Here is an 11,724-nt window from a genome sequence, read left to right on the forward strand (position 1 = left end):
ATGATTATCAAGTTAGTTGCGATCAAATGCGACCCTACTGTCATATGACTGTGCGTCGGGTCAAAGATGCCTGGTGCGGTGTAGAGTTTGTTTACTGCGTGCGGTGCACTGAATTTCACGCGACACTTCACAAATGGGCTGCTGCTTCAGTTGCAACGAAGACAAACGGTCACAGGTAGTGGTGCTTTGATGTCAAACGGAGTGGTCACTTTGCCGACGACGTCACTTGTGCTGGTCCTGTCACGAACAGATGACTCTGCTTGCCTCTGATCGCTGGCCGCTTTGGGACACCGGCGTTCTCCTCTGCCGCTTTGAAAGCTGACAAAAAGTAGTACAAAAACTGTCAAAGGCTCACAGTTTGTTTACAGTTTCGGTGAGCCTTGTTGTTGCATGTCTTGTTCGTATTGACTTACGATGTGAAGGTAACGCCCACAATCGTGACAGGATTTATCTGTTTTTCCCGGCGTATTTAAGCTGCTTGCCCACGTGTTGTGTATGTCGATGTTTGTTTACCTTTTGTTTTTATTTGCTGTGACAGGATGAACCCAGTGAGAACTCCAGACTTCTTGCAAACCCCGTAGGCAATGCATCGCAGCACTCTTTCCAGTAAGTTTGTGCCTGAAGCTGAAATGGCATGTCGGTTTTCTCCGGACTCCTTTGTATTCACTTAGTACTGAAAGAAGCCTATCAGATAAACTATAATCTGCAAACATGATAGCGTTGAGGCGTACACTTTAGTCAGGTGCCCAAAGATAAAAAGCAGCGCTGTGTGACAAGGGGCAAGCTGTACGGAAAAGCATGCATTGCACGCTCGCATGTCTCCATTTCGCATATTAGCATTTGTGTCACTTTTTACGTAACCCGTCATAAAGAATTGTTACTACCACCAAGTCCAGTGGTACAAAGAGTGTTGTGTCTGTACCGTAGATCTTTCGTTAACGTCGTGCGTAGTTTTGTATTGAGCCCTGTGTAATTGCATTATGGCATCTTTTGCAGTGACAGTTATGGCGGCACGCAAAGTGGTTCTGTGCACCTTGCCAAAGGGGACGACCAGAACGCTCTCAACAGGATCATTCACCAAACGGCTGCGTGAGCATGCTTGGCTTATATTCGCACACTGCACAAATGTTGCTTGCATTTCAGTCTGAGAATTCAAGGACACTGTGAATAGAGTTTTAGCACAGCCACATGGCTTGTGAGGACAATAGGGTGATGCATTGTAGTTGCTACTAGAGCTTTAAGAGGAAGCAATCTGCCTTCCGAGGCGACATCACAGGATGTGGCAATGCCTGATGGTGTGCACTGCTAAGAGATAAGATCCGCTGCGCCGCTCCATGCATTCCCCTTTTTGTGACGGCTATGGTTTGTTAGAGGTTCATGCAGTAAAAATGCTCAATCCTGACTGTGACCGCATGGCAAGCGCAGCTAAACACGCACAGATTAGCCATACAGTCATAGTTACTGTGGAAAGTGACAAATCTGGTAAACTGTTACCGTCACGAAGAGGGGCAATGCATCAAGTGGTACCGCGAATTCATGGTGCACCCCATCGGCCGTTCCCACATAGCATCCTGTGATGTTGCTTGGGAAGGACACACAGCTTGCTTCCTTTTGATGCTCATGGGCAGGCTGTGGAGAGGAAAGAACAGCAACGAATAAAGTATACAGGAAGCAGGGACTTAGGATTCTGACATTTACGTTGATTGGTTGTTTCAGCAGCAAACATTTGTCTAACTTTACTAGCATATGTGTAGGGGTTAGACTTTTTCAGTTTAAACTGAAAAAAAAAAAAAAAAAACAATAAAGACACGCTGAATTCAATTTTCAGAACTCCATTTTAATCGAAAAAGGTCAGTATCCATGACCACAGCTAGCTTGCTGTTAGGAGTTTTGCTCAGCCAAAAGAGAGAAAACTAGCAGAGTATGCAAGACGGGCTCGTGGTGCGACAGTATATGGTACTGATGGGTTAAGTAGCGCAGCCGTGTGCTTTGATTGTACTTCTCTGCTACGCTGAGTCTGCAGACCAGCAGGCTCGACCTCCTCGCCAAACATTGTCTTCTATTGTAGCGCTGTTTCATGTCATCACACGCCTAGGCCAGTTACTCGGTTGTGTAGGTCTCTTCACTGCGTGCAAGGACACTGACGCCAAACTGTGCCGAAGCATCAGGAAAAATGCCATGTTCTGGGTACCACTACGGTTAGACAGCAGTTCCACCGCTGCCGTTGACATGCAGGCCATGTGATGCCTGTCCTCACACTCTACTCAGTGCAACAGCCTAACGATAACATGCCTAAGGTCCATAGTTTTCTGCGAAATCAGGTATTTTTCGCAGAATTTTGTGTTTGTCGCCAAATTCTCATTTTTTTATATAGTTGTTACGGACAGTTTATGTACCTTATTTGCACAAATATAACAAAAGAAGGAGTTTGAGACCTCTGGATAATTATTACGATTATATTATGATTGTCACAAAATCCAATACCATTTAGGCCAACCATAGTCGAAGGAGGATACGCTGCTGGTCAGGTTTCTGCCAAGAAAAAAAAAAAAAGATTGGAGTTTGCAAGCGTGGCTGGACTTGGTCAAAAATCACCAGTTCTAGCTGCGCAGTGGCAGGTGTACCTGGAAACTGCTTGAGAACTGAAATCTAGTGGTAGTGAAATCCAGTGACATCCTCACGCAGTTTCTAAGCAAGACAAACCAGATGAACATTTCGACGTCCCGTCTTTCTTTGCTGGAATGGAAGGGTACCCCAACAGTCTCTTCCATTGATTTTAAATATCACAATCAGCTTTGTTCATGCTGGGGAATCATAAGACGGCATGTCTGCAAAGCTCTAGAGGCCAGCTGGCCCACCTTTCTACCTGAAAGGGACACTGTGGACAACCGCATCCTACTTTACGTCTTAGTAAAAATTGATTCTGTGGCTCTCTCTGAGTGTGTTGATGTTTGTCCGCCAGCAAAAGATGCGTTCATTGCCGAGATAATTGGATTCTAAAATTTTCTCGCCACTGTTTAAAGTCTCGAGACGTCTACACCGAAAAGAACTCCAGGAAAATGGCGGTGCAGCCTAGCCTTGGGGCATGCAAAAAAAAAAATTCTTGATGCATCGGATTTTTGTTGCAAAAGTGGCCGATAATGGCACCATCTGTATTTCTTTGTTTGACTTTTTCTTACTCATAGAAGATCTGTTTTTAGGGGAGGTAATGTCACTCTCATTAAAACATGGCAGTCTGTTGATACAGGCCAATCTACCGTCATTGTCCCTTGAAAGGGCTGGTGACCACCGTCTGGCTCAAAATATTGTACTGTAGCGGGTTGAAGCTCTCAAGCAAAGTGCTGCCACAAATATTTCCCGTGAAGATTAATAGCAATGCTCCGGCCGACACGACCAAGCAGTTTTTCCACTCTTCTCTTGGCTGTGCTGTCTTCAAGATAACTAGCCTACACCAGTGAAAATTTTCCTCTTTTAAAGGGGGAGGCAGTGCAAAGCTGCGATGTCTATTAGATGTCTATGTGACATGCCCTGTCTTTGTTGTGGCAGGTGTATGCCAGCACCTGCTGCCTGGACACAGCCACAGTAGAGTGGCCTCATGTCGTGCTGTACTGTAACATAGTTTTCAGAACTGAGCTGTTGAATGTGGTAATGCATGAGAATCCAGTTGTGTTTGCACTCTACAGACACTGGGCACGAACACATGCGGGGAAACTGCAACACGAAAAGAAACAAGCAAACAAATGGAAGTGTGATGCAGTAGACAGGCCACAAACAAATGCAGATTCGCTATACTGTCTCTCGCATCGTGCTTGCAGTAGAGTGGAAGCTACAAGTGCAAGGCAGTGGCTCCTGTATGTGCGCTGTTCTCATGCGTTCACAGGCCAGTGACACAGGTTTGGATGATGTTGCTTCACACTCGTAGCTTCCACTCCACTGCCATCAAGCTATGGGGCATAGAAAGCAAAGCTAAAGCGGTTGCTGCTCCATGTTTGAAAACGAATACATGCTGCTAAATTCCCGGGAAGCACATTTCCCATCAGTTGGAGTGATTGGTCAGCAAAATTTTTTTGGCTATTTGTTTAGCGCGCATGCATTCTTGCCATCACTAGTATGGGCAAGGAGACTGGCAATGCAGGAGGGTGGTCAAGCAGGCCTTTTTTGGTCTTTTTACTTTTAGTCCTTACTTTAAAAATTTTTAGTCTTCTGCAGCATGCACAGCTTTAATATCTTGCAAAGATTGTTTCAGCTGCCCACTCTATGCATAGCACTTGTTTAAGCTGGCCAGAGTTGGTCAAGGGACCTTTAAAATGCTGAGAGTTGCTATAGTGTTGACCCCAGCACGCATTGTCAGTACAGTAGTTTCATTTCCCTGCTTGAGAGCTAACTGGTTGTTTCTTGCCTGCAAAAACTGGGATTTAACAGTGGTGCATTCATTTTTCAATTGTTCATTATTTCATTTTGGTAACACCTTGAGCAAGTCTGGGAAATGTAGAACATCAAAATTGAACTGGCAGCCACATTCTATACAGTGTATGCCAGGGTAGTAGGCAAGCACTCAGTCTGGCATTTTGCTGTGCTCTCCATTTTGTCTCGTCTCAGCATCCACGTGTCTGCCCAATGTGCGTTGTGCTTAGAAAGAAAGGCACTGCGAACAGCACAAGCACACGCAAGTCTAGTTAGGCATGTTGCCTACTTGGCCAAAGTAAACTGGCTGTCCTCTTAGCATCTCACTTTATATTTTACCCCCCACGCTTCCAGCAACGTGATCGACGTCTCTGCACTGAACTCTCAGCTGGAGCAGCACGAATACCTCAACCGAGGCCGACAGTATGCGCAGCGTGTCTCAGTGCTGGCGCTGCCTGCAGTTGGGCTTCCCTGCTTGTTGAGCGGCAACAGTGCTCCACAGGAGGCACTCTCTCGTCCTCCGGTCGCACCGCTGCAGTTGCAGAAGGTATGTCAGTTTTGCAGAGAAGCTACCTTGTCAGGTTGCACAACTTGGTCACACAGGTGCACATGCCCGTAGAATTTCTGCATTTATCTTATCAGTCTTTGTCAGAGGTCGACATTAAAAAGGAGATAGAGAGGTGAAGAGAAGGAGGAAAGGCTGGGATGTTAATCAGGCGTATGCCCCTTAGGCTACTTTTAACATGTATAAGGGAAAGGGAACACGCTTAAAATGCTCGCAAGGCCTATCAGCATCCACTACTGCGGTAAGTGATACCGCAGTATCAATGCACAAGAAATACCAAGCTGCCTTTGTGTGATGCCGATGACAATAGGGTGTTGCTGACAGTTTCATTTTTTAACTCAAGTGTAATGCGCATGTCACTTTGAAATGATTTTTTTACGGAAAAAATGTGCGCGTTAGAGTAGACTAAATGCACCACCCAAATATGAACTGAATTAAAAAAGCAGTCTCAAAACATCGTTCAACCACACATGGCATTCAAGGCCATCGTTACTGCACTCGGCAAAGTTGTGGTTGATGTTTAAAAACTAACTGTTGCAATGGGACCTCAAGTAGACATGCCTCAATTATTGTCATCTCCATTCACCATTTTGCGTCGTGCAAGTGCAGAGGTTTGCTCTCGTTTTGGGTGGGTGAAGAAACAAGTAGCGCTTAGACAGCATTTCAACTGTCAAGCCCTAGTGATTAGCAGCTGGTCAAGGAGTTCAAGGCCTGGGCTGTTTTCGAAGATTTCTGCAGACACCATCTCAAGCTGCTGAGTGTGCTTCACAGTAGTACATTGGCACTGGGTCAGCTATGCATACAGTCTTCAATGTATGTAATATTGCTACGGACGCTGAGAGGACGGCTAAGTGTTTTGGGGAACGAAGACGACGCTGAGGTGCGCGCTTCTGTGCTGTGCGACTGTTCCAGGCCATCGATCCTTTGCTTGGCAGATTACTTCTGCTGCCTACAGCCATCACGTAACAGTATGATAATGCAAGTGACAGGGGACAAACTTCCCTCTCCATATCGCACTGATTATTGCATTTTATTGAGTAGCTTGAAACGCATCATGTTCACACCACAGTGTTGAACTTCAGGACGACCGTGAGGAAATAACGAAAGACACTTCCAGGAGAACAGTGTTGTTTTCACTGTTTAATCTAGAACAGCCAACAGATTAAATGAACGAATTTTCCTGCCAGGGCAAATGTTGATCACATTCGCTATAAGATACCTGCGCACCATCTTGTTGGTCTTGTTGCATTAGTATGTGGAGCGCCCTCGTTAAACAGGAGCAAAGTGCAAAAGTGGCATAATGCCACAGCAGCCTTCAAGAGACTTCACGATCAGTAGAAAGAGCAAGAGGGCCTTGGCTTCTATGCAGCATTCCCGCTCTGGCCGCAGTCACAGTGGGCTCCAAGTTTTTGGTAAACTTGTATATGCTGGCGGACTTATTAATCTGGCTTGATAACAAATGAAAGATGTGCATGAAAAAAAAAATTGGTTGGTTTTTGAGGAAAGGAAATGACCGAGTAACTGTTTCACATATCTCAGTGGGCGCCATGGCGCAGTAAGGAAAAGATAAATGAAGGAAGTAAGGAGGAAAGAGGTGTAGTGGAGGGCTTGAGAATAATTTCGGCCACCTGGGGATCTTTATTTAAAGTGCACTGACATCGCTCACCACGCGGGCGCCTTTCGTGTTTCACCTCCATTGAAACGATGCCAGTGCAGTTGGGTTCAAACCAAGTTACTCTGGCTCAGTAGCTGAGCGCCCTAACCACTGAGCCACCACGGCGCTAGTGGTGCATCACTTAAGGGGAAATGAGGCTTTCAGAGTACAAAAATCTAAAAAAAAATCCTTCGTACCTATAAGGTCTTTCTAATCATATCCTGAAAAATTTTCTCCGAAAACAGCCCAGAAGTGACTTTCAAATGTTTTATTGCCATAGGCAGCAATAAACTGGCTGAAATTTGTGAAAATGCCAGTTTTCTCGAAAGTGCTTTTTGAGCCGACTGCCCTACTTGCAGAAAGCGTAGCATGACACAATGACTTCACAGATTTTCATTTGGTTTGTTACATTGTGTTCGTTAATATATTCTTAGTGCAGTGACGTTCCTGCATTTTTTAATTACTTTCTCATTTTTTTAATCCGTCGCCTATTTCACATGACGATATTGAGTGCATTATGCAAGAGTGGATATAACATTCTGTGTAAAAAAATATCAGGCTTCTAAAAAAATTTCGAGACTGTCACTGCATCAACAGTTACTTGTGACTGCAGAATCCTACTGTGTTTGGTGCCACGTCAAGCTTTCTGCAAGTTTGGTATAGCATTGAGGCATAGTATACAAATTTATAATATCAAAACTATTTAAGATATTTTAGTGAACTTTCATACTTAAGCATTCAGTGGACTTTTAAGCTTGCTAAATTTCATTGCTCTATGCAAAACAAAATATAATTTTCAATCCTCCTCCCCCCATTAACCACTGCACCGGGAGGGGTATGAGGACTCCCAGCGATCCATGAATATAAACTAGAGAATGTCCAATTTTGCATATATGGGTATTTAGCCATTAACGCTATTGTCTTAAAGCCGAGCTTAAGTGTCCCTTCCAGTTTTGTCATTTCCACAGTGTCCCAGTGAGGTGCTCGTTGAGTCTGTGAAAACAGAGTGCCATTGCTAGCACTTCCAAAAAGGCATGGCTGCAGTTCGCGACATTGGTTGCTGTGTTTTCTGCTGCCACCGTACTGTCCGTGTGCAGTGCAGGTCGCTCAGGTGATGCGAGTGGTGCCATTTAACATGCCAGTGCAGTCGATGTGGCTCTCTGCACGTGGGGCTTGTGCACGACATGGGCGGCTGAAGACGGGCACTCCAGCATGATGTTTATGGTCTCCTCTGTTGCGTTGTAGTGGGGGCAGCGTGTGGTCGGGCCGGCTGTATACTAGGCCCGCAGCACACATTTGAAGTGCTGCGCTGCAAGCCTCACACAGTAGCCCATCACCTCTTGATTTGTCACGTGTCTGCACCTGGGCAATGCCCACTTTGCCGAATTTGTACACCACTATTGCTCACTTCTCCATCACTGTCTCCCACCACCACCGAAGCTGGTCATCTCTCTCTCATGTTTCTCTGATAGCCACTTTGTGCATTTCATCCACTGTGTGTTTGTGTACTAGAGGTGGACACACTTGAAGACCTCTCGCGGCCATCTCTCATTTGGTATTGTGATGAGGCATCGCTCTTAACTGACTGCGTTAGCCACAGCTTCACGTGAATAAAAGACAACCACCTTTGGTCTGACTGCGCGCCTTCGTTCGGTATATAGCTGTGGGCACCGTTCGCTGCGCAGCACACTTTTCCCCAGTGCCTGTCGTGTCATTAAATCCAAGCAGAACACCAAGCTGCAGAGGGTGAGGCCAGGCACTGCCGCCGCCTTACAAAGGGTTCTAGTAACTTTAAAGTTATTATAGGACCACAGTGCACGTGAGCTGAGAAAGGCCTGCCAAGTGGTCACCTTCAATTGCAGCCTCGTCTAAAAGTCCTGCACATAATTGGGGCTGTTTCGTTATGTTGATGTCGAGTTATCTGTATGTTGTCGTCTGTGCAAGGCTGCTTCCTTGTAGCTGCAACGTTGGAAGTACCCTTCTGTCCTCCATTGGCAGCACACCCCCCCCTCCAAATTTGAAGTGCATGCTTTCAGACTTGGTGGTATTGAACGAAAGGCCAAAGGCCTCCCTCCTCGGAGCAGATGTCAAGAAGAGATTGGAGCATGTCCACATTGTTCACCAGTGGCACGATGTCATCTGCTAGGAGAGCACAGGCAAGCGACATGGCTGCAGGATGGCCCCCGCCCCCCATTTCTATATCATCAGCCTGGGTAGGCCCACTGCAGGACAAAGGCCTCTCCAATCATGCTTGTCTTGTGCCAGCTACAGCCACCTTATCTTTACACTCTTGTTAGTCTGATCAGCGCACCCAACTTTCTGCCGCCTCCTGTTATACTTGCCTTCTCTTGGAATCCATTCCGCTCCCTTTAATGACCATCAGTTATTTCGCCTTCACATTACATGCCCTACTCAAGCCCCTTTCATTTTGATTTCGGCTGGAATTTCATTAACTCTCGTTTATTCCTCATCCCACTCTGCTCTCTTCCTGTCTCTGATTGTTACACCAGTCATTTTTCTCCATTTTATGGAGCTCAAATCCCAGTCCACTGTTGGAAAGTCGCTGCTCCATGCCAGCCACAGAAGTCTTAAAAAGCAAGGCAACATTGGGTTGCCGTGCAGGAGCCCTCTGAAGGCCTTGACTGGTTTTGTGGTACCAGTGGATAACATCCATTGTATCACTGTACAGGGCCTTCAGGTTCTACAGCAGCGCATATCGGGAGGACTACCGCACTGAAGACTTTTCATAGCCTCAGAAGCCTTAGGTGTCAGTGTTCTATGTAAACTCTGTAGGGGTTTTATGGCAGACTGTCACAAAGCAGGCCTCAAACAAACAAACAAAAAATTGGAAGGGCACTTAAGCTCCTCCTTAAGGGTATGACGAGGTAGTGTTAATTAACCTAATGCCCATATATACGGAATTGGTTATTCTTGACTTTACATTCATAGATTCCATAGGCAACATGGCTCGCTCCATTGGTGCCCTGGGGGTCAGCAGCTCCAGTCTCTACGCATTTCCTTGGTAGGTGCCTACATGAGGACACACAATAAGGCATCCATTGCTATATTCAGACTACCTTTCTCTTCTGATGGTGTACAACAAAGCTGTACCGCTGTGGTGTCAAATACCCCACATGCAAGGTGGCCTGTGTGCTCATGAAAGCGCTTCAGCCTGGTCAGTGCTGTGTGGTCAGTCTCTACCACGAAGGGCACTCCGTTGGTGTAAAGGTTAAACTTTCATAGTGCTAAAACTATGCAGGGTTCAGTTACCTGCTGGCGAAGTCAGCTGGTCAAAGAACATCATGACCCTAGACCAAGGTTGCTCACGTCAGCTAAGACAACAAACTCCTTGTTCAAATCGGACAGCTCGAGCTCATTTGTGTCCACAAGAGCTTTTGATAGTGCTCAAAATACGGCATTCCACTCTGCACCCCAGGTCCAGCTTACTGGCTTCCTCAACTGCATGATCAAGGGGGGAGCCTGCGGAGTGGTTCAGTTTGGGACAATCTGGTGGTAGTAGTTAGTTCATCACACTCAGATAGTACCTCAGGGTGTGTATCTGTTGGTGCGGAGTACTTGGGGATAGCTCGGACCTTTTCCTCACTCAGCAGCACATGCCTGCTCTCATTCGTGAAAGCAAGCAGAGAGATGGAGGTCCCTCCTGAACCTGAGCTTTGTTCAAGTTGAGAGTGATGCTGGTAGCATGCAGCCTCTCAAGGATGTCCTCCAGATGGCAGAAGTGGTCCTCAAAGGTGAGAGATGATAATGTCATGGTGGTAAGCAAGTGTGTAGTGCCACTTAGCCTCTCCCCAAACTCTGTCATCAACCTTTGGAAAGTTGCTGCTGCGACAGAGCGGTGTGTTGAATGGTTGATGCAAGCTGGCGTATGATATCGCCTTCTTAAGGCGGCAGTCTCCGAGGTGCAGCTTGGCCTAGATATGGGCAAAAGGGAAAATGAGGTTCAAAGAATTCCCAAAACTCTCTGCCCGTGGTTGAGATCACACAGCCATTGGTGGGGCTTTTGAGACCAGCAGAGTAAAAAAAGATCCAATAGGTATTGTGAATCCAAAATTAGCCCCACCTTATTACCATATGTACATGTCACCTGTGTGGTCTTTAGTTGCTCCTACACAGTGTGCTCTGTGTACTTGCTGCCATTGTTTTTGCACTCAAGAGGCCCATCTCCACGGAGTGCCTACGCAGAGAAAATGGTACACAGGATACCTCAGATGGCGTAAAGGGGAGCCACCTTGGCTTGTGGCTGCGAGGCCGAAGTTGGCCATTTCCTGCTGAGATGTGGTGTATCTGCATGACTATGGTAGGATATGTCAGGAACGAACCTGGTGGCTACCATTTGGCTGCCCTATCTTTGCAAATTTGAGCCTGATTGTTTTGCTGGTGGTGTCAGGTACATATGCCTTCCCCAATTCTTTTTAGTCTTATTACACTGCATAGTATATGTGCTTCAAGGGTTGTGCTCCCACTTTTTACAGATGGACACCCTGATGGAGAAAGTTCAGCAAGTGCTGGCTGATGTGCAGGTTGAGCACAAGGAAGACCTGGTAGTCCAGCTGTGCAGTCCACCTTAGCGACGTCTAGTGTCCCCCACTTGCGTGGCCTACTTTTGAACTGTATTCTTGTACATATGCTGCCATAAAACGCCTTCACACATGTAACTGCATTGTGTCCTTCGCTGCAGTGCAGTATTTCCACAAGTGTTTATTACAGTACAGTTGAGGGCAGGGCACAGTTTGTATGGGCACCTTTTCCATGTAGTTATAATTAACCTTGCTGATGTCTTTATATGTAATGCTGCACACAAGTTCTGAAAGGGTAGTGTCTGTAGACTTGTTCATTTAGCTGATATGACATAATTTTCATCTTGACATGGCTGTCTGTTTTACGTGCATGTATCTCTACAGTACTTTCTTAAAATTTATTGCTTCTACATTAAGGGGGGATGAGGGTCTTGAAAACTTGTTTTTTATTTTTCGACATAACTTGTTCAAACTTGGCACGCAGGTGTATCATAGAATGCTAATTTCAAATATGCATTTAGATTTCAAGTATCTCACCCGGAAGAAAATTTATCGCAAAATAA

The 11,724-nt window shown here is 46.0% G+C and overlaps 2 protein-coding genes across 2 annotated transcripts in view; one reads left to right on the top strand and one right to left on the bottom strand.

Moving 5' to 3' along the window:
- Positions 1–2,507, bottom strand: part of AsnRS-m (asparagine--tRNA ligase, mitochondrial) — a 34,414-nt gene extending 31,907 nt beyond the window's left edge. The window contains exon 1 of the mRNA XM_089565775.1: positions 2,485–2,507. Coding sequence (XP_089421901.1) covers positions 2,485–2,487 — 3 coding nt within the window. The 5' untranslated portion in view covers positions 2,488–2,507. The remainder of the gene's footprint in view (positions 1–2,484) is intronic.
- On the top strand, positions 22–11,299 carry Lamtor1 (Late endosomal/lysosomal adaptor, MAPK and MTOR activator 1). The gene is made up of 5 exons (XM_089565778.1): positions 22–175; positions 539–606; positions 997–1,089; positions 4,759–4,951; positions 11,117–11,299. The coding sequence occupies exons 1-5, from the start codon at positions 134–136 to the stop codon at positions 11,210–11,212; spliced, it is 492 nt and encodes a 163-aa protein (XP_089421904.1). The 5' UTR covers positions 22–133; the 3' UTR covers positions 11,213–11,299.
- The last annotated feature ends 425 nt before the right edge of the window (positions 11,300–11,724 follow it).

This window comes from Amblyomma mixtum, chromosome 1 (assembly GCF_055824585.1).
Source record: "Amblyomma mixtum isolate Tamu chromosome 1, ASM5582458v1, whole genome shotgun sequence".
Taxonomy (NCBI): Eukaryota; Metazoa; Arthropoda; class Arachnida; order Ixodida; family Ixodidae; genus Amblyomma; species Amblyomma mixtum.